This window comes from Orycteropus afer, unplaced genomic scaffold (assembly GCF_000298275.1).
Source record: "Orycteropus afer afer isolate SDZICR_OR568_19922 unplaced genomic scaffold, OryAfe1.0 scaffold00581, whole genome shotgun sequence".
In the NCBI taxonomy this organism is placed as follows: Eukaryota; Metazoa; Chordata; class Mammalia; order Tubulidentata; family Orycteropodidae; genus Orycteropus; species Orycteropus afer.
This window is the reverse complement of record NW_006922168.1, coordinates 1479643-1502411: the sequence shown is the minus strand read 5'-3', so window position 1 is coordinate 1502411 and position 22769 is coordinate 1479643. Positions and strand designations below refer to the sequence as shown.

At 45.5% G+C, this 22769-nt stretch overlaps 2 protein-coding genes across 2 annotated transcripts in view; one reads left to right on the top strand and one right to left on the bottom strand.

The window, feature by feature from the left end:
- TFB1M (transcription factor B1, mitochondrial) overlaps nucleotides 1–2728 on the top strand; it is a 57735-nt gene extending 55007 nt beyond the window's left edge. Inside the window, exon 7 of the mRNA XM_007956201.2 lies at nucleotides 2488–2728. Coding sequence (XP_007954392.1) covers nucleotides 2488–2728 — 241 coding nt within the window. The remainder of the gene's footprint in view (nucleotides 1–2487) is intronic.
- A 672-nt stretch (nucleotides 2729–3400) lies between these two features.
- TIAM2 (TIAM Rac1 associated GEF 2) overlaps nucleotides 3401–22769 on the bottom strand; it is a 583282-nt gene continuing 563913 nt past the window's right edge. Inside the window, exons 15-25 of the mRNA XM_007956200.1 lie at nucleotides 19936–20004; nucleotides 19075–19200; nucleotides 17919–18027; nucleotides 14862–15041; nucleotides 12611–12729; nucleotides 10239–10347; nucleotides 9075–9133; nucleotides 8354–8459; nucleotides 7385–7472; nucleotides 6863–7017; nucleotides 3401–4035 (exon numbers count right to left, since the gene is read on the bottom strand). Coding sequence (XP_007954391.1) covers nucleotides 3401–4035; nucleotides 6863–7017; nucleotides 7385–7472; nucleotides 8354–8459; nucleotides 9075–9133; nucleotides 10239–10347; nucleotides 12611–12729; nucleotides 14862–15041; nucleotides 17919–18027; nucleotides 19075–19200; nucleotides 19936–20004 — 1755 coding nt within the window. The remainder of the gene's footprint in view (nucleotides 4036–6862; nucleotides 7018–7384; nucleotides 7473–8353; nucleotides 8460–9074; nucleotides 9134–10238; nucleotides 10348–12610; nucleotides 12730–14861; nucleotides 15042–17918; nucleotides 18028–19074; nucleotides 19201–19935; nucleotides 20005–22769) is intronic.

The following is a 22769-nucleotide window of genomic DNA, read 5'->3' as shown; positions in this document are numbered from 1 at the left end:
ACTGAAGGATGTAGTCTTTGATCTTCGTCAGCAAGTGCTTCAAGTCTTCTTCACTTTCAGCAGGCAAGGTTGTGTTGTCTGCACATCACAGGTTGTTGAGTCTCCAGTACTGATGCAGGTCTTCATCCCATAGTCCAGCTTCTTGGGTTATTTACTCAGCGTACAGATTGAATAAGTTGGACACCCCTGACACATGATTCCTGATTTTAAATCATGCAGTATACCCTCACTCTGTTTGAACAACTGCCTCTTGGCCTGTGTAAAGGTCCTGCATGAGAACAGTGTTCTGGAATTCCTGGTCTTTGCAGTCTTATCCATAATTTGTTTTGATCCAGAGTTGAATGTCTTTGCATAGTCAGTAAAACACAGGTAAACGTCTTTCTGGTATTCATGTTTTCAGCCAAGATCCATCGGACATCAGATCTATGTCCTTTTGTGAATGCAGCTTTAATTTCAGCCCACTAATTCCTGGATATTGATCTTTGTGTTCCACTTCATTTTTGACAACTTGTAGTTTTCTTATATTCATATTTTGTACATTCCACGTTCTGATTAGTTATGGGTTTTTGGAAGTATTTCTTCTTATTTTGAGTCGTGCCCCATCAGTAAATGAAGGTCCCGAAAGCTTTATTCCATCCACATCATTAGGGTCAACTCTGCTTTGAGGAGGCAGTTCTTCCCTAGTCGTATTTTGGGTGCCTTCCACCCAAGGGGCTCACCCGCTGGCACTGTGTCCGTCTTCTGCTGCTGTCCACGTTTTGGGAAGTCAATCTCCAGGTCCCCATTTCTTGTCTGTCTTCGTCTGGAAGCGCTACTGAAACCTGTTCACCATGGGTGACCCTGCACTTACTCGTAATACTGGTGGCATAGCTCCCAGCATCACAGCACCATATAGGTCACCACAGTAGGACAGACTGACAGTGGTGGAGGGCAGGTGGAGTTGGGCCCGTTTATGGCTTGCTTAAAGGCAGAGAAGCACACGTTTTAAAAGATTTCCATCTCAGAGAGTCCACATTGAGCTGTTTGATAGGACTCAGTTTTAAAGGCACACGTTTCTCCTGTTCTGAACCCCCTTATGTGGAGCCATGTTAACCCTCTCCTCTCCTTGTCCTGTGATGTGTCCTGTTAGCACATGACATTACCTCCAGAGCAGTGGGGCTGCGTTCCTCAACCATTCCAGTCCACAGGCACTTACTCTGGGGGACTTTAATGGCTGAGGTCAGATCCCAGCCCACCACACAGCAGTTCTAGGGAAGTGGCATTCATGCTGAGCCAGGTAATTGCTGCTTCTCAAGGAAGATGAAGGGCATAGGGTTGGCCACATGGATACCACTGGCCATCGCTGTGCAAATTAGGAAGAAGGCGCCCTCTGGCTAGGTGCAGCCCCAGTCAGGAGCACTGTGTGTCCAGCAGGACACTAGTTCAAAGCCAGTGTGCACTCACCCTCACTCGGGGTATGGCCATACGCTGTCCACAAAATGTACATTCTGCTTTTGGAAACCCTGGAATTAGCCTGAGTCCAGAGCTGGTCCTAGTGTTTCCAGGTAACCCCACAGCTGAATGAGGGGCCCTGACACTTCAGGCCCACAGTCCCCTGGGCAGATGGCCCAAATATTGTGGCCCACTTTGACCTGTTGGTATCTGCAGTCACATGACACCACCAATCAGTACCAGAGGTTGGAAACCAAGATCGGGCTGCCCTTGCCATGACACTGAACCCGGGTATCTAAGTCGTCTCCCCCTCCCCCTGAAAGCGGGGAGGGGCACGCCCTTCCTTGTTGAGAGGAACACCTGCCTGGAAAAGCAGCTGTCTCTGCTCCGGCGCCATGGGTGAGCTCAAGAGGGTAAAACCCTGGAGCAGCTCTGCCGAACTTCCGTCAGTCCATCTCAGGCGTTGGACGACAGTGACCCACTCGGGTAGTGGATTGTAGGGTGTGCACCTGGAGGTGATTTTGAGACTGTTGATACACACAGCTTCCAAATATCGTAAAGAGGGGAGTAACTGTGTTTTCACACCAGCTGCTTTCTGACTTTGCTAAGAAAGGTCACTGTGTTGGGGTGAAAGTTCTAGAGGCTGCTAAGTTCAATTCATAGAGAATCAAAACTGTATTGTTCATATCAAAATCGAGGCAAAGCAAACTCCTATTTTATAAGAATGCACCGAGCAGAGATTCATTCAAAATCCCCGAAAGATGCCGATTTTGTTTCAGCTCTCAGAAATATTTTCCAGCATGGACACACGTGGTCACCTTGCAGTCCAGTTAGACGCACCAGAGTGAACGGTCATCGGTGTCACTGGTGGTGTGATGGAGTCCTCTCCACGGGGTACAGTCTCCCAGGACACAGATGGGGAGGCCCCAGCGGCCTCCACCATCCCCATTTGCCTGGGGTGTCCCGACTGTGCTGTTCCAAATGCAGGTGAAGGCAGTGTCACAACTCACAGCATGTCATTAAAATGCTTTTTTTTTTCTTCTCTCTCCCCCTCAGCATGTTATTCCCCGAAGCCCAACGCTTAGAAAGCACTGGGAAACTGCTCCAGTTGGCAGACGTGGACCCGACTCTCCGGCCCTGTCACCTCTCTCTCTTGCACTTTAAGAGACTGTGTGACGTTTACCGGAAAATGTGTGATGAAGACCCACACCTCTTTGCCTACAGCTTCCGAGAGGAGCTCAAGCAGAACAAAGGCAGGACTCAGAAGGAGGCAGCTCGGGAGACTCACAGCCTTTAGCGGCTACTGGGGACACTAACGCACGGTGCCAGGCACAGAATGACAATAAAAATGCCAATGACCAGATAGGACTTCTTTTCCTTTTACTGTACAGGTTGGTAGAGAAAATAAATATCATCAAATAAGATAGATACAGTACAAGCTTTCTTTTAATACATACACTGCATAGGTTTGACATGTTTGTATAAACAGCCACCTAGTACAACCTTACAAAAAAACAAAATCTCTCCACAGTGTGCCCTAAACCACATTGAAATAAATATGCTTTAAATAAAGCAAAAATAGTTCAAAGAAAATGCCCAGAGAATTGGGGGGAAAGGGAGATGACCTTTAAAAAAGCTATTGATTACAACTTCCCCACCTTGCTTTTTTCCATAACTTAAAATAATTAGAATGCAGTTTTATTTTAAGGATTCTAAATCATTCTGGTACCTGCTCAAAAGGGATGTAAACTAAGTAATTTACAGATTCCGAGCAATTTAATCTAGTTTTCCGATCCACAATAAATTAAAATAACTTAAATCTTTACAACTATTGTGTGGAAAGAACACAGACTGCACGAAACCCAAGAGTGAGTCCTTTTCCTGCCCTGTCCGTTTCACCACCAGTTTAGGAGGGAGCAGAGCGGCCTGGCCCGTGTGTGGGGTGGGGCCAGCCTACGATTTTCCTGTCCTATGACTTTCCATGGCTCTCTGCCTCGTAGAAACACTCCTCATTGACAGCCGACGTGAGACTTTGGACACTGAACTCTCGCTCAAGAACAGAGTTTAAATCGAAGCTGGCGTGCTCAGACTGACTGTCCAGGGACTGGTGACGGACTTGTGACTTGAGCAGGGTCCCTCTGCCCCTTTTGGTGCTATTGGCTTTGCGTTTGATGGGGCAGAAATGCCCGCGGACCAGCTTGGGGTGCTCGCCTCCCTGCTGGCCCTCCTGCGCCTCTGTGCTGGGCCGCGGCCCCGCTGGGTGAGCACTGGGCTCCTCGGAGATTCTCAGTCTCTGGAACTGAATCTCAATGTCTTTGGTGGGACTGCCCCGCTTCAGGGCTGTGTGGCAGTCATCCTCCTCATCACTCAGAATATCACTTTCTTTGATGAGATTATCTGAAAGCTCTGACAAGCGTGTGGGTGGGTATTTTGCTGGCGACGTGCTCTTGGCGTCCTGCCTGCTCTCGGCTGTGCGGCAGCCACTGCTCTGCGTGCTGCTGCCCAGGCTGCCCTCGTCGGAGTCCAGCGAGTTGCCCTTGCCAGGCTCGCCCGTCCACTCGCTGCTGGAGGAGTTCTTAAGCACTTTCAGGGATCTGGATGAAGCTGCAGTTAGAAAAAGCACAATCCTCTTATGATACAGAACCATCTAAAAGCAAACAAAACTCAGGGCTGTCGAGGGCACGCAGACTCACGGTGACCCCGGCGTTACCCTGGAGAGAACTCCAGGGGTTTTTTTAGACTGAACTGTTTGGAAGCAGACCTTTCTCCGACAGTGCAGCTGGGTGGATTTGAACTGCCAACTGTCAGATTAGAAGTTGAATGCAAACCATACGGACCACCCAGGGACCTCCAGAAATGTTACAAAATGTGTAATTTTTGTATGACGGATTACAAAATTAAATATCTGAATTACTTTTTTTCATCCAACTTTGATTACCAACTATCCTGCAAATTAGGCAAAAACACATAGACTGCAAGCAAGGGCATTTTTCACTTAAATGTCTATTTGAAATTTTAGTTGGAGGGTTTGGCGTTCTCAGGTGGCTCCTGGAGCTCAGTTACCAGAAGCAATAACTCCGCCTCAGATTCCTAGTTGGCCAGTGCTTACACTGAAAAGTTGTTAGTAATAAAACCTATGCTCCTGTCTTTCAGCCTTAAAGTGCTTTTGAATGTGATAATCAAGATAATCCCATATATCTGTGCATACGCCCCCCACTCCGTTTACTTCCCTAGCTGCTCAAATGAAGTAGAAGAATGTCTTTTCTCTCTCACCAGAACTGTCTCTGTTGGAATTTCTAACCAACTTTCAGAGGTTTAATACACCCAATTCCTCATTTATCAACAAAGTTAGGTTCCAAAGACCAGGTCGTTATGCAAAAATTGGCATTATGTGAAAATGGAGGATGATTGCATCATTGCATAACCACCAAACCACTGAGAATCATGGCCCACCCCAGCTGACACATAACCATCACAGCCAGTGATGCTCTTGCCTTGCACCTTCACATTCATTCTGCCAGATGTACAGCATTAGTGCACAAAATAGTCAGAGGGTAGATTTTCTACTATTGCTGTAAATGCAAAATGTCAGATGAGAAAGTTGAGAAGTGATGAGCAAAAAGTGATGAGTGAAAAAGATGACAGGAAAAACTGGAAAATGCGTGGTAAATTTGAAGAGGTGAAACTGACCAAAAAAGGAAAACAGAAATCATCAATCATTTTGTTAAGACTGAAAGCAAGAATGGAGAAAATAATAGTTAATACAAGCGAATCTCTGATAAACAGGAGTGGAGATGTAGAACAAAACTTCAGATTCTCATGGAATCCAGATTTTCTGTAGCCATTGAGGCTGGATGACCCGCTGCCCACCGAAATGTTCCCACAGGAAATCTTCTAAATATTAAATGCTAAACCAAAACTACCCCTGAAGTCACCTTTAAACCAAACAATAAACTCAAACCAAACCCACTGCCATCAAGTTGATTCTCTTAACAGCCCTACAGGGCAGAGTAGAACTGACCCACATGTTTCCAAGGCTGTTAAATCTTTACAGAAGCAGACTGCCTTATCTTTCCCCTGTGGATTGGCTGGTGGGTTCTTAATTAGAAAGGATGTCTGCCTTGAGCATTGTATCATTTTAAAGAATTATCTGGATGTGATCAACTTGATGACAAACTTGAAAGGTTAGGTGAGAAGCTCAGGAGGCCGTGAGTTAGTGTTAATGATGGTGAAGTAGTTTGGAAAAGGATCTTGAGACAGGCAGCACAACTTGAAGAACGTGTAATGTAATCCATTGTCACTAAATTGTACGTGTGGAAACCGTTCAAGTGCTCCACTATGTTTCGCTGTGTGTATCTTCACCAAAAATAAAAATAAAGAGAGGGGAAGCAGGTTCTGAAAACCTAAGCTGACATTTTGGAAACAGGAAGTTCAGAGCAGCATGATTTGGAAAGTTTACCTGCTGATTTAATGTGGGTGGAGGTAACCACCAGTGTATTGGGTTTCTAAGTCCTAATTTATTAAAATATTGAGTGTGCCTACATGGCATCTACATTGTAGTGGAAGAGACACATAAGCATAGGCTGTGTCAGCTGGTGATAACAGGGATGATGATGTAAAGGTTAAGCGTTCAACTACTAGCTGAAAGGTTGGTGGTTCAAACCCACCGAGAGGTGCCTGGGAAGACAGGCCTGCGATCTGCTTCTGAAAGCCCACAGCCTGGAAAGCTCTGGGAGCACTCTACTCTGTACACACGGGGTCTCCATGAGTCATATTCACTCAAGCAACTGGTTTGGGCTTGGTTTCATGGGAGGGGTGGTTCCAGTAGGTCACCCAGGAACGAGAGGCATGTTTCGGCCTCTTCAAAGGAAACAAAGCTACTCCTAAGGTCTGTCACCGTGCATATATGGGTTCCTGGTTTAGAACTCAGAGTCCCCCCCAGTCATTCACAAGGCTGTTGTTTACAACATGATCCCTGTCAGATTACCCAACAAGGAAGGTAAGCACAGGCTTACTTGTGCTTACTTACTACTTTGAACAGTTTCACCTGGTTTTCTCCACAGCAGAGATGCTGCATAAAGATATGGCTGGCATCCGTCTACTAACCCTACAGCACCTTCCTACAGAATTGAAGCCTCCTCAAATTTACAATCCCTGACAGGGATGGAGAATTCCATAGGCAAGGTAAGCACAGGCTAGCTTGTGCTTACTGACTGATCTATAGTGAACAGGTTCACATGTTTTTCACCACATCAAAGACGGGTAAACCCATGTGAACCTGTTCACTACAGATCAGTCACTAAGTACAAGTAAACCTGCATGTACCTTGCTTCCTGAGTACTCTGCCCCCGGCTTGATTCCAGAGCATGGATCCTTTTAGAGAAGTTCATGATGTTTTACTAAACAAGCCGATGTCCAGCAAAACACTCACCTAATTTGGCAGAAACTGGAACACGGTTCTTAAGCGGAACCAGGCGATCCTTACATGTTTTCTCCAGGGGTAACTCACACTTTATGTGGCGCCGGAAGTTCTCCCGCAGAATTGAACGAATCACCTTTACGATGTTGGTTTTGCTTTCACAGTCACTGGTGGAAGAGAGAGAAGAGCAGTGGTTCCTATATGGCCCCTCCTTCCCGGGCTCCACCCACCTCATCCTCCAGAGGCACGCAGGTCAGGGCCTCCTCCGAGGCACATCCCAGCTGGACGCTCAGCAAGGCACCCCATCTCCACACGCTGCTTCCCTCACTTGGCAAAGGAGGTGCGACCTGATCCCTCTTGAAGTGATTTGGGTATCAAATTAATCAATGTTTCCTCCACCTGCTGTAGCCCTAATTGCCTTTTTAGGAAGGAGGGGGGACAGTGGCCTGAGGTCATCAGATTTCATAAGCCCTTTTTCAGAGACTGTTACTCCATTTTATTAGCGCTGGTTTAATTTTGCCAAGGCCATTGTACCTGCAGCCCAGCTGGAAGGTGGTCTCTGGCCGCCCTTCTATTTCTGATTTCGTGTGGATCAGCTCCCAAAGGGAATTATTTTCCGTCCCTGTGTGAAGGAAAACCAAAAACAGACTTCACAATGTAACCAAAGATGCCTGCTGTGGCTGAAAACATTTTAAAATTCACAATTTCATGACCTTTTTAAAAGTTCAGTATTTGTAATTTCATTATTTTCTTCTGTGGCTCATTGTATCAATGACTTCCATAAGCAGGTAGTTACTTAACTGAAGTTAAAGGCCTTTAGGTACTTTTGGTGTTTCCTGAAGGGTTCCTTCCAGGTTAACCTGCTTTCTCCTCATCCCTGGATTCCATCTGTTCACCAGCCCTCCCTGGGGTTTTGCCTGTTCCTCAGAAGGAACAGTGGGACTCTCTCAAGTGCTTGCAGTAAGAGGCCAGCTCCAAATTCAGTCACATTCTAGAAGCAAGCAGGGACCAGAACGTGACTGCCTGCCTTGGCCTCTTGCTCCTTCTGTCACCTGGAGCTCCGTCCCAGAACATGGTTATTCTGGAAGGATCTCGGAACATTTTCCAGGGCCAAAGGTGGTTCTTCTTTTTACATCATTTGCAATGCTGCCTCATTTAAAGCAACCGTCGGCCGTGTCTAAGTTTATAAAAGTTTAATTTGCGGGCCTTTGTTTCTTTAGCAAATGTTTCAAGGCCATCAGGCAGGATGGAAAATGTTGGGAACGACTGTGAGGGGACTAGGGGAACCATGAAGAGAGGCATACACAAAGAAGAGCCTCCACTGATGCTGAGTTTCTCCAGAAGTCTGCAAAGAAACGTCCAACCTACCGCTCCTGTGCTCATGCGCCTTGTCTGTAAGACACCAACACTTATCCCCAAGACCTTTTCCTTCTTTCTCATCCCACAACTCACATAAGTCTCTCAAGAAGGTTCTCCTGGCATCGCATGACACAAAACAGTTACCTGCTGTATTTCCCAGCCTGACTTGAAGCGCGGATATGGGGATCAACCAGCGAAATTTAAACAGGTCCAGGTCAGCAGAGCCATGTGCGGGCCGGGAATTCGAGGGCTGGAATACGAAAACCCACCAGGAAGGGTGTTAATGATCTCTGCAAGGGGGACGGGTCTACAGTGGACGGGTGCTCTCCGTTCCCATCTGTGCCAGGCCCCTGGCAGCTATGTGTGTTTAGGGCACAGATGCATTGGGTCCTCAAGGGGCTTAAAGGCCCATGGGGAGCAGCCAGAGGAAAGGTTTGGGGAGCAGAGTCCCAGGTCTCTGAGCCAGGATGGCAAGCCAGCCTTTAACGTCCTCACATTACCCTGGATGGTAAGCGATAGCTTAGCACATCCAACTGCTAAGCTTTTTTATTTTGAGTCAAGACAAAACCCATTAGAAACAAACCAGAATTACACAGACTGAAGCAAACGTGGGCCACTGTCAGGGATACAGAAGGTGAATTTCCCTGCAGATTCCAGCCTGGGTCTTTGTCTACATCTTTTTATAAAACTGACATCTTTTGTGGGTAGAATCAGAAATGCTTTAAGGATCTGATTGGTTTGGTTACCCCAGGAATTAGTAACATCAGAAAATGAGTCCCGGGCATTTGCAGGCTTCTCAGCTCAACACTAATAGGAAGATGTGGCCAGGAAAAGGCAGAAGCAATAGAAGTCATTCCTGTCTTACCAATTTCTTTTTCAGCTTACAGTTTTCTTTATAAACCAGTATGACAGCTCGCTTGAAAACTAAAGAAAGGAAAAGAGAAAGAAAAATCTTGTATTATTTTATACAAGCCCTTCTGAGGTTAACCTGGGGCTGAGTATCTTCAGAGAAGAAAGCCCGTCAAACGTTTGAGTCTCAAAGATCTCACTGTACAACAACCAAAGGATAAATGGCCTGCATTCTGGTCCTGTCTCAGTTATGCACATGTACTTGCTTATTTAAGAGCTATTATCCAAAGACAATCCTGGCACCCAAAAGAAAATTCTTGTTTGGTTTGATTGAAAGCTGAGGGCACGATGTTCACCTCGGTGGCAGTGATGTCCCACCACCCAGCCTGCTCTCCTGGCTCTCGCTAAGCATCCGTACACTTTGACATGCAGCAAACTATTAAGATAGCAGATTTCAAAATAGCCTTGGGAGATCTGTTCCTGTAACACTTGGCAACGGCCACCGGGCCAAGCAGCAGAGGGAGAACAAGATAATGAGCAGGCAGAGTGGCAGGGTTTTAAATAGTGGAGGCTGGCTGTGCTAAGCCACAAGCCATCACAGCAACCCCATCCAACGCTCCTGGAGATCAGGATGAGAAGCACAGCTGAATGGTCTTGGAATCCAGATTTCTGGGGTGACCCACTCAAGCCACTGCCCTGAGATGTTCTTTTGAACCTTGAGCCTCGAGAGAACTAGTTTCCAAAAGTCACTTTTGAGTGAAACAAGGATCTCGATGAATGAGTGGAGGCCATTTTGCCTTGAGCACTGAGCGGCTGGATTCCAGAAACAGAAACTCCAAGGTCAGACTAGAAGCTGGGTTTTAGGGTAAACTGTTGCCATATAAATACACTGTTCTGGCCCATTTCTGTGGTGATGTTGGCAGGATGGGGTGTGAAACTCTGGAGGTTCTTTCCTCTGTGGAACATTCTTGACCCCCTGGTCACAGTGTTACCCCGATTTGCAAATCATGTATTAAATCAACCTCAGTTTCCATTACTGGCTTAATATGGATTTTGTTTTAACAGGAGTGAGCAGACTAGTGGGTTTAGGGAAGTTACGTATTCCCAGCCTCTTGTCACCCTTTCTTCAACTGAGGGAATGGTATTTAAACGTTTACTTTCCTTTGAATGAAATACTAACCAAACACAGTGAGTTCAAGGTCCTTTCTGGCTTTTCCTAGAGACAGAAATGGGTTCAACCACGAAACTGTGGAGTGCATCAGAAGTTCTCCCATTGAAAGTTCTGTGACCTGTGGAAACAGGAAATAAAGAAGATGCCAGACCCAGGGCAGACTGGCCCATGTTAGATAATGGGTCACACCTGTGGTCACTGCTAAACCCAAGCACATGCTGTTGGGTTTTTATGGGGCCTTAAATAGTGGAGGTTTTGAAAACAGGAGCTAGGGAAACTGGAAACCAACATAAATATAAAGGCATTTGGCTTCGGTGCATACTGTATATGTGAGACATGCCTCGCGGCCTATTCCATTTCTGAACATTCATTCCACCAGCGTCCAGGTTGATTCAAGGTCCCTTTGTTGACATTCATCATGGGATTGAGTGCATCTACCACCTCTAATCCATCAGCTATGTCGGGTCTGCTAATAAAAACATGGCTGACATGGAAATTGACAGTAATAAAAACCTAAATGCCAGCCCTTTTCTGTTCTTGTCTTTTTCTACTTAAACTCTGTTGCTTCTTGTATATGGGATTTAAAAGTGCGGAATGCTAAAATCAGCAATCAGACAACAAAGGGAAATCCAGAAATTGGCAAATTCTACTTAATTAAGCTAAATCTCTAAGTGAGGCCACCAAGCCACCAGGACTTGACTTTAAAAAAGACAAGACATGAAAGAGGTCCAGTCCCAGTTTCTCCCCACGTGCTGGTCCCACTTCCTTTCTCCAGTCTACCCTCCAGCTACCTAACCAACCAGTTGCAATGGAATCGATCCCAACGATGTCAACCCACATGGATGTCAGAGCAGAACTGTGCTCCAGAGGGGGTGCGTGCCATGGCTGGACTTTCTGAAGCAGGTCACCAGGCCTTTCTTCCAGGCCCCTCTGAGTGCACTTGGGCTTCCAACCTTTCAGTTAGCAGCCAACCACGTTAACCATACAAACCACTCAGGCTCTCCCCACCAGCCCAAGCCCTCCATACAGGTAGCCTCTGGGATCTGTCTTACGTCTTACTACGTGCCCCAGCGGAAAAGAGGAAGAGGGAGGGGCGCGAGCTCAGTGACTTTATTCCTGTTGTCTTTTGTACAATAGTAACATGGCATAAGGTAACATTTTTAAATCCACGTAATGAATTTTATGTTGCATTTATGCCTAAATGGCATGGTTTATTATAAGCATTAAGGAGCCCAGGTGGTGCAACAGTTAAGCACTGTGCTGCTAACCAAAAGGTGGGTGGTTCAAACCTCCTTAGTAGCCCCAAGGGAGAGAGACCTGGTGATCTGCTCCCATAAAGATTACAGCCTACAAAACTCTACGGGGCAGTCTACTCTAGCACATGGCATCACTAGCAGCTGAAAATTGACATGACAGCACCTAAGAACATTATAATCATTAAGATCAAAAAGATAATTCCAGTTATTTTTCCTCCAGGAAAATCCACACACAGAATCCTAGTCTGAAAGGGCACCTCCTGTGATGGCTGAACCGTGCCCCCCAAAATATGTGTTGGAATCCTAACCCCTGTACTTGCAGCTGTCATCTAATGCAATGGCCCAGAATCACCTTCCACAGTGCAATCTAATGAGATCAGTTGAGCTCACCAGTATGGAGTGGCTCCTAAACCTAATCACCTCTGAGTTGTAGGAAAAGCAGCATAGGCACAGAGACAGATGCACAAACTGGCAAAGACAGATGCCATTGTGAGCATCGTCAGTTAACCGAGGAGCACTGGTGGCTAAGGACAAGGAAGCCGTCAACATGGCTGACGTCCTGACTTGAACTTTTAGCTTCCAGCCTTGTGAGAAAATAAATTTCTGCCCATTACAGAGTGAACTGTGTCCCCTCAGAGTTTGTGCTATAAATCCTAATGCCTACACCCGTGGATATAACTCCATTTGGGAATGGGATTTTCTTTTATGTTAATGAGACTGTATTACTATGGGATGTGTTTTCAACCAATCACCTTTGAGATGTGGAAACAGCCAATTTGGCACAGTGAAGGAAGCACACAGGGGAAGACAAAAGACAATCAGCAAAGGACTGAGGAGCAGAAGCTGAGAAGAGACAAGGACGCTTCCCCGGAGCTGACAGAGAGAAACTGTCCGCTAGAGCTGGGGCCTTGAGGCGGGGCTTCTAGCCTCCTGAACTATAAGGAAATTAATTTGTTTGTTTAAGCCACCCACTTGTGGGAATTCTGTTATAGCAACGTTAGAGAACTAAGATGCTGTTTTACAAAGCCACCCGTTGGTGGTATCTGTGTTACAGCAGCACCAGGGAACTGAGACAGTTGACCCAGTACATAAGCATAGGCCACCCAGAGCCCAGACCCCACGCACCTCTTTCTCTGTTCCGCTCTGCTCTGCTACCAGCTGGTCAAACACGGGCCCATAGTCCTCGTATATCTTCTGCATCTCATTGATGTGACTTGCGACTTTCTCCATCGCCTTCAGTGCTTCTGCAGAATTGGAAATTGTGGTTACTTTATAATCAGTTTGCTTTGAATTCAGTCCAACAGCAGGAATGAAAGGGCCCAAGATTTAAGCCAGGATTTGAGACCACTGATTACTAACAGCAGCATTATTCAGATACGACACATGGCAGCCTGTTGTGATAATAATGGTAGCGATAACGATAATGATTATAATGAATATGGCACTCCTTCTTCACTTATCAACATGGTTAGGTTCCAACGATCAGGCTGTTCTGTGAAATCGGTGTTATGTGAAAATGGAGGATGAGCACATCAGGTGACAAGATGGAAGATGACTACATCAGATGACAAAATGGAGGACAACCACATCATCATGTAACTGCCAAACCACTGAGGCTCATGGCCCAGCTGTGTGGACACTGTAACCATCACAACCAGCACTGGTGCACTTCGTGCTTTAGTGTTTGTTACTGCCAGGCATATATCACTGATGTGCAAAACAGTCGGATAGTAGATTTTTATTGTGGTCAAAATGTAAAATTAAGGCCTCAGCTCTTAAGTGTTGCCCCTCCACAGGGACCAGTGGCTGAATTTTGAGCTACAACAAGTTTTTAAGTAGGTTTCACAAACATTTCTGTAAATATCTAGTTGCCAGAGCAACTGCTGCATTTATATGTAGTGTTTCCTTAGCACTTTCTATGAGGGCTTATGTGGGCCAAAATGACTGTGTCAAAGTCGAAAAGCAAGATTTTAGGTCACCACCAAATTCAGTATTTTCCAGATTTTGTCCTGATTCTGTATTTTAATTAAATCTAGACAGAGTTGTGGAAGTTTTTTTAAAAAACCCTTTTAAAGATCATCTTAGTGCAAAGTGACATTTTCACATAGCATCTGAATACTAATCATAGTATGTATCATTTAATACGAAAAAATTTTCAGTCTTTGATGCTTGGTATGGGAAAAGAGCCAGTTTAGTATATAATTTACACTGTCTTCAGAGTTTATTATCCTGTGATAGTCACATTTATTAAGAAGTTTGTTTCCCTTTCCAGTTACTTTCTTACATATGGTTTACCTGGACCTCCAGAAGCATGAAAATATGGAGAGCAAAGTGCTATCGCTCCCAATGCAAATCAAGCATCTTTTTGCTCTGGTGGCATAGTGCCTAAGGCACGTGACTGCTAACCAGAAGGCTGGAGGTTCAAACCCACCAGCCACTCCTCAGAAGGAAGATGGGGTAATCTTCTTCCGTAGTGATACTGCCTCGGAAACCCAAGGAAGGGTTGCTAAGTCAGATCCGACTCAACGGCAATGAGTTTATTTGTTTTTTTGCTAGTCACTACCAAACCAAAGGGCTTTATATTTCCTAACAAAGTGTAAATATTTAGGCCAGTCACTTCTGAGATTATAAAAGGCGACAATCCATATACAGTTGTCCCAGACTTACAACGAGGTTCGGTTCTGACATAAATTGGGTATGTCGCTTTTTTAGTTTTCATTATTATTGCCTTTTATTATCAGTATCTTTCTAAACCTGTCAGTGTTTTGTATAGTAAATCATAACAGAATATCTGCAAGTAAATATCTGGGAATGATAACATTCAACCAGTTAAGCACTGTGACGTATTACTAACAGTAAGACATACCAAACAAACCAACCAACTGACCGACAGCGGGTGGTAAGTGTGGCTCGTCATAACTCGAATACGTCGTAAGTCGGGACTATCCACACACTGGAAGCACCATCTGCATTGAGCGTTCGGTTCTGCAGTCTTGCACTGCTGGGAGATCTCCACTAGGTGGAACCCCATGCGGTATATTTAGCAGCAACAGCATTGCAGCAAACAATCCAGAAAACTTCACAGTTACAGAAAAACTGGCCTGATGTTCCACCCCGGCAGCTCCGCTTATAGCCAAGTGACCTGAGGTCATTTATGGTAAATCACAGAGCTTAATGACTTCTTTTAAGAATGAAGATGGAATTTTTACCAAACTGGGGACTAACCCAATGAAAGTATTTCCAAAGCATTTTTGAAAGTTGAAAGGGATGGCCACGTACGTAGCTATTTTCCCACAGAAAAATTACATCTAGGATTAACTCGAAGGCAATGTTCCAGGCCACATTGCTGCTCCTCTCAAGGGGACAGGGTGTTTACCTGTCAGGTGGTAGTGCTCCTCGCTCTCGTGGTCCGTCAGCGACACGAGCTCCTTGAGCAGTAGCGGGTACTTGAGCACCCTCTGGACAGGCTTGATGAGGTACGACTCCAGTGTGGAGGAGTGCTGCTTGGTGGGGTTCCGGGCATCCAGGAAGGCCTTGAAGGCTTGATCGGTTTTAGCTGTGAGCAGATGGAGGGCAGGCCTTAGTGCATGGTGGGATGAGTGAAATTCTACTTAATTTGGTTGTTAGAGAAGTTATTTGTCATCCATTTCTGTGATCCTTGAAATGTCATTGTTTAATAAAAAACCAAACCCATCACTGGATCGAGCACCCAGATATCCATGCGGGCCACAGCTTCACTGCTTGGTGACAGATCTCGTGAGCACAGGGCGCTTACTGGGAATGCTGGAGAAGTCTGTGCACAAGCTAAAGAGAAGCACTGGGCTCCGATTCCAGGAGTAAGAGCAAATGGCTTGAAAGATGTTTCAATGCATACTCCTCAGAAATACTGTGGTAGGGGGCCTAAAGCAGGTGGTTTCAAACAATGCCTGAAGCCACAAAACAAGTACCCCTACTTTGCAAAAGATTCATACAGCAAAATAAGCTGGTGGTGTTTTACTGGCCCAGTACAAACTGTTGCTTATTCCATACAGTTATGGTTGTTTTTAAAGGCATACTTTTCCCCCTTAAAATAAGTTTATAAAGACTGAGCCTGCAGGCCTCACCTGCACCGCTCCACGCAGCCTAACCCTTCTCACACCCACAGAGAAAGCCCCAACCTATGGAGGTGGCCCTGGTGGCCATGAAAACTGCCTCTCTGCGCAGAGAGTGCCACAAAGAGTACACCCAGGAATCTAAGTGCATTTCGTTCTGAGAATTCCAGGGGATTCACCAGCTGCTGCTTGGATATCACTGGCTGGCACTGGACGAGAAGCAGTTTGGAATGAAGATAGGCTTATTTGTGGTTCTTTTACAAGGACAAAATCTACAACTTCAAGGAGATGTAAGTGCCATTTCAAATTTGACAACCAGACCGAGTGGATGGTATGATAACCCTTCATCCTTACGATAAAGGAGGAATTCAGCAAACAGTTGGTGTGTTTCTGTTTTACTATATACTGTCGATAAGAAGATGCTCCTGAGAGGAAATGCCAGTGGAATCAGCTCCTTGTTTAAAGCAACTGGAGAAGAAGGATTGGGCTGGGTATTCAGGAGCTGAGTCTTATTAACCTGAAGCATTCCAACACTCCATTTTTTAAACTCGGGACTTTTCTTCTAGGATATTGTGAATTCCTAGATTTAAACCAAATAGCCCAGCTGCATCATGGGGACAGTGAGATGTCACCTGGGGGGATAAGCCTCTACACACCCTCCAGAACGCTGTGGGGAATCCAGTCCCTGGTTTTGACGAAGAACATTGAAGAGCAACCTCTGGATGCCTGCTAACAATGCTACCAAGAAGCATTTGGTGATAGACAGAAGACATGACTCCCTTTTTTCAGGTGGTTTGGAACCTAGCTTGGCTGCTGCTACTCTACTGAAGCAACTGGAAGAGTTCTAAGTCCAGAACTTTCCTCAAATATTTGCCACTATCCTGGAAAAGAGCCCGAGCCACTGTCATAGAGAAGTGGCAAATCTGATCGGGAGTGAACCCTATGAGCACGTCCGCACTTATGAAGAAGGCATCTAGGCCCTGGAGGAAGCCATGTTTACTCTGGAAACGTGTAACAGGTAACATCATGCTTTAGAAGCTTTGCATCTTATTTCCAAGTACATTTGAGAGAATACAGATAGTCTGGTAGCATCTCGGGAGAATGTTCAGACGACCTTAGCCAGGATTCCATATATTTTCATAAGACGCCTTCTGCTGTAGGAGCCACAGAAGAGGAGAGAGGCTAGTGTGCTCCAAGCCCACTGAATTAATGCTGCTCTTGGCCTTGACCTGTAAGCCTCAATCCTGTATCATCAGTTCTTCTCCTCTTGTCTCAGTCACCAGAAATGAAAATTCCAAGGAATGCAATGGAAAAAGATGATCTGAGAGCAACCACTGAGAATTCTAATCAGATACTGACTGGTTGAGAATCCCTGGTATTGGGAATTACAGGAGTACACTGTCAGGTATTATGGTGTCAGGTATTATGGCAGCGCCCTGTCCCTGGAGCTGGGAATTACAGGAGTACACTGACGCTCAGCTTGCTTACATCATGATGGCAACTATAATGCAAACACTCCCTCCAAGTGTCCCACCCTTGAGGAATGTGGCTACTGCTATCAAACCTGTGGGTACACCTCCCAGGCTAAGCTGTCTTACCCATTACTGGAAGCCCAAGTGGATCAATCAATGCCAGTCACCTTCTGTCCTCAAGCTGGCACATGACAAGACCACTGCCAAAACTTAGACACCTCTCTGAGCCACATGGTCACATGTTTCCTACTGGCATAGGGAGTGGGGCTATGAAGTTTGACCCCCTGGGTTTACTTAGATTGGAAAATAAGAAAAGTCATAAGTTACTGCCAATAAAATAATAAAAAGAGGGAGACAAGAAGTACTTCCGAGATAGAATGTGGGCTGTGTAAGTGGGAGTCATCCTGGTTCCTCTGAAGAAACTCTGTTTCAGCACACCTGTGCATTTGATGGTTTGTTTGGTGATGGTGTGTTTGCTGCGGCCCCTCAGGCATAAGGAGAAGGGCAGTGAGAAAGAAAGGAAACACAGCATGCATTCCCTTCTGGTCTCATCCAGGGCTCATGGTGGCAAGTTTTTACATAAAGGAATTTGTTGAGGAAAATACCCAGATGTAATTTAACAGCAAAGAGACTCAATGCCAAAACCCCATGTCTGTTGTTAGGCACCCTTGTTCACCACTACCAATAAACTGAAATAACCTTTCCCTTTGGGCTCTGTTACTTTCAAGATCAAGAATGGAGCATAATCCATGAAAGTTACACTTTCAAGGTCAAGAATGGAGCATAATCCATGAACATTACACTGACCCCTACTGGATAAATACAGACTCATTCTGTGTAGCACAGCTGTGAAAGGTATGAGCAACTTACCTCGTTCTAGAACCTTCTGTACTTTAATATGATTAGCACAGAATCCACTGTACAGTTTGAAGTGGTCTGCGTAATAAAGGAACGAGCCTCCAAGGGAAAACAGTAACTTCTGGAAGGAAAAAGGAAATGTGGGATCAGGCGTGGTTTAAACAGTGTCCACTGGCCACAGCGTTGCCTGCTTGGGCGTCGCCATGGTGTTTCTCTTTCAGAAACCCAGGAGCCAATCACAGAGCTGTCACTAACAGAAATAAACCTGGGGCAGCCCCCATACACACAGGAGCAAGAACAACCTGGCACCCTGCAGCAGCCGTGTAGTGGGGTTGTTAGTTAGTGATGCGCAAGCGTCTTGTACCACGCGGCCGCAGAATCTACTGACATGGTGCACAGTCGGACAACAAGAAAGGTCTGTCAGAATACATGTGACAAGGGAAGAAATACAGGAGCTGAGAAGTTCAGTAATAGCAGCCAACTCTCCACTAGCTGGGACTTTCTGTACACAGCCTCTCTGTACACCTCCTCGACCCCTTTCTACCGCCTTCCTTCTTTCCTTCCCCATGTGCTTTCTTGTCAGGCCTTTGGGTTTACACTGGAGACAGGGCTCCACAGAACAGAGACCCTACCAGTGCAACTGGAGATCTGTGCTTTCCATCCAGCTTCTTACAGCCACAGAGAAGAATCAGCCACGGGCAGTGCTCCTGCTTCAGAAGCGATCACCCAAGGGCCCCTCCGTAAAGCTAAGTGAGGATGTGGTGCAAGGGCTAACACGTTTGGCTGCTGATGGAAAGACTGGGGATTCTAGTGCACTTAGAGATGCCTTGGAAGAAAAGCCTGGTGATCTACTTTGGAAAAATCAGCCACTGCAGACCCCGTGGAGCACAGTTTTACTCTGATGCACAAGGAGTCGCCACGAGTCAGGATCGACTTGACAGGTAACTGGTTATGTGGCCGACAGCAGGCTGAGTCCACAAAGGTGCATCCCCAGAAGCATTTACATGAAAAAGCATGGAGCCTCATTTTACCACCTGCCAGAAGAAAGCCTGTTACAAAACCACTAAGTGCACCTGGTCAACAGACAGGGGACAACGTACTCTTTCCAAGGAGACGTCTGCACTGTGCCCACCTTTTCCTGCTTTCAGCCAAAGTCTGAAATACGTACTCTAAACTGCGCAGGGGTCTCCAGGGTGTTGAAGTCAGATGCTGCTGAAATCCCATCCTCCAGAGTCTCCAAGAACACCTTCTGAAACTCTAGCATCTCTGGCAAGCTCCCAAAGAGGGACTCCATCTGTGGGAGGGTCAGGTTTTGAAAAGATGGGATTAGCAGCAAAGATCAGGTACCAGGCGGAATCTGAGACTCAGAAATGAGTCATGGGTGGTCATGCACCAAGCGGAGGGCAGAAGTGCACCCTTTAAAGACGACAGCACATCACCACATGGCAGCATTCAGACACACACAGTTGGACAGCCTTGATCCCCGTAACTCTAACAGAGTGATGTTAAGTGGAGGTAAATTCCCAAAAGTCCAATCAGGAAAAATGGAAGTAAGCAGAAACGAATGCATTACTGTGATTTAACATTAAGGGCTGGTTTATTAAAGTGACTTCTGGTTACACCTTCTTCCTCCACACGAAGGGTCTCACCATCATCTGTGTCTCAAGGCCTGTGCTTCCCGCACCAGAGGCCACCTAAAGTGGCTTTGAAGAAGGTGAAGACTGGCATCCTATGAAGACCCTCAAGCCATGAATGTTCTTTTAGGATTGTTGTTGTTCTATGCCATCGTCAATTCCTACTCACGGCAACTCTGTAAGACAGAGTAGAACTACCCTGCTGGGTTTCCAGGTGTTCTGTCTCACAGAGCTGCTCATGGCTTCAAACCACTGACCTTTCAGTTAGCAGGGAGCATTTAACCATTGCGCCATGAGGGCTCCTTTGTTTGAGGATGTAGTCTTCAAGATTGTCTGCTAAAAGGCAAAGGGAGACTAACCCATGGGCCCATGAATGGGGGGAGGGGAGTACTTACCTCATCCTGTGTGAGAAAGGTCTCACTCTGAAGTGGCTCTAAGTACAATTCAAAGAGGCAGCTCAGGTCCTGAAAGACAGAAGAACAGAGTCTTGAACAGTGAGTCTGAAAAGCCCGAGTGATACCAGTGACCCTGGCAGCAGCTCCAGTGCCTCCCAGTAGCAAGACAAAGTTGTGTCTTCAAACTCTTAGCCCTAAACATGGTGGCTGTCTCTCACTGAACTCAAGGAGGTAACAATGCAGACCCAGTCAACAGCAGGATCCCACACTTTCCTTTAGAGCAACTGATCATCTGCTTGGCTTGGTTAAATACGTTGTGGCCCGGCACCTCACCTTTGAGGTCGGACTAGTTCATTTGCCTGGGTGTGAGCACAGCTCCTGGAGAATCTGGTCTCCTCCCGTGTCAGGGAGCGAAGCTGCAGAGCCGGGGTAGAGGGGCTGAGATCCGGGGATGCTTCAATGTTGGGGCTGACATGCTAGCAGAATCCCACACACCCATATTCAAACACAAGCAGTCCTAATGTTTAAAAGACCCAATGGTTAAATGCTCAGTGCCAACCAAACGGTCAGCAGTTTGAACCCACCAGCAGCTCTGTGGAATAAAACACCTGGGAACCCAATGGGGCAGGTCTACTGTGTCTTATAGGATTGCTGTGAGTTGGAATTGACTTGATGGCACAGAGCAAAGACCTAATATTAAAAGACCAAAATGGATGTCAGAAGAGACTCTGAAACTTACCCTTGAATGGTGAGTAGCTAAAGCAAATGGAAGAAATGACAAGATGCTAAAAGAGCTGAACAGAAGATTTCAAAGAGCACCTCAAGAAGACAAAGTCAATAATTATGAAATGTGCAAAAACCTGGAGTTAGAAAACCAAAAGGTAAGAACATCCCTGGCATTTCTCAAGCTGAAAGAATTGAGGAAAAAATTCAAGCCTCCATTTGCAATATTGAAAGATTCTATGGGCAATATATTGAATGATGCAGGAAACATCAAAAGAAGATGGAAGTTATAAATACACATAGTCACTGTACCAAAAAGAATTGGTTCATGTTCATCTATTTCAGGAAGTGGCATATGATCAAGGACCAATGGTACTGAAGGAAGAAGTTGAAGTTGCACTGAAGGAACTGGTAAAAAACAAGGCTCCAGGAATTGATGGAATACCCATTGAGATGTTTACAACAAATGGATGCCCTGCTGGAGGCACTCACTCGACTATGCCAAGAGGTTTGGAAGACAGCTACCTGACATCTACTTGGTGAAATGACTGGAAGAGATCCATATTTGTACACATTCGAAAGAAAGGTGTCCCACAGAATGTGGAAATTATCTATCAATATCATTAATATCACATGTAGGTAAAATCTTACTGAAGATAATTCAAAAATGGTTGCAGCTGTATATTGACAAAAAACTTCCAGAAATGCAAGCTGTATTCAGAAGAGGATGTAGAATGAGGGATATCATAGCTGATGTCAGATAGATCTTCGCTGAAAGCAAAGAATACCAGAAAGATGTTTACTTGTGTTTTATTGACTATGCAAAAGCATTTGATTATGTGAATCATAACGAATTATGGATAACATTGAGAAGATTTGGAATTCCAGAACACTTAATTGTGCCCATGAGGAACCTATGCATAGACCAGGAGACTGTCACTGAAGCAGAACAAGGGGATACTCATGGTTTAAATTTGAGAAGGGAATGCGTCAGGGATGTATCCTTTCACCATACTTATTTAATTTGTATGCTGAGCAAATAAACCGAGAAGCTGCACTATATAAAGAAGAATGTGGCATCAGGATTGGAGGAAGGTTTATTAACAACCTGAGATACACAGACAACACAACTCTGCTTGCTGAAAGTGAGAATGGCTTGAAGCACTTACTTTTGAAGACTGAAGACTACAATCCATAGTATGAATTACATCTCAATATAAAGAAAACAAAAATCTTCACAACTGGACCAATAAGCAGCATCACGATAAATGGAGAAAAGATTGAAGTTGTCAATAACTTCATATTAACTGGTTCTACAATAAACACCAATGGCAGCAGCAGTCAAGACATCAGATGATGTGTTGCATTGGGCAAATCTGCTGCAAAAGACCTCTTTCAAGTGCTGAAGAACAAAGGTGTCTTCTTGAAGACTAAGGTGCACCTAACCCAAGCTGTAGTATTTTTAATCACCTCATATGCATGTGAGAGCTGGATAATGAATGAGGAAGACCGAAGAACAGTTGATGTTTTTGAGTTGTCGTGTTGCCAAAGAATATTGAAAGTACCATGGACTGCTAAAAGAACTAACAAATCTGTCATGGAAGAAGTACAGCTAGAATGCTCCTTGGAAGCAAGAATGGCCAGACTTCGTCTGACCTACTTTGGTCATGTTATCAGAAGGGACCATTCTCTGGAGAATGACCTCATGCTTGGTAAAGTGGAGGGTCAATGAAAAGGGGAAGGCCCTGAATGAGATGGATTGACACAGTGGCTGCAACGATGGGCTCAGGTATAGCAGGGATCATGAGGCTGGCACAGGACCAGGCAGTGTTTTGTTCTGTTTACATAAGGTCGCTATCAGTTGGAGCTGACTAGACGACACCTAACAAAAACATTTATATCTCACCTGTAGTTGGGTATCTAGTAAACTAGGCTCCCACAGCACAGAATATGGGGAGTTCACTGTATTTATGAACCCTTAAAGATAAGGAGCTCTGGTGGTGTAGTGCCTAAGGCATTTGACTGCTAGCTAGAAGGTTGGTGGTTCAAACCCAGCAACCACTCTGTGAAAGGACGTTTGGGCAATCTATTTCTGTAAAGATTTACCATTT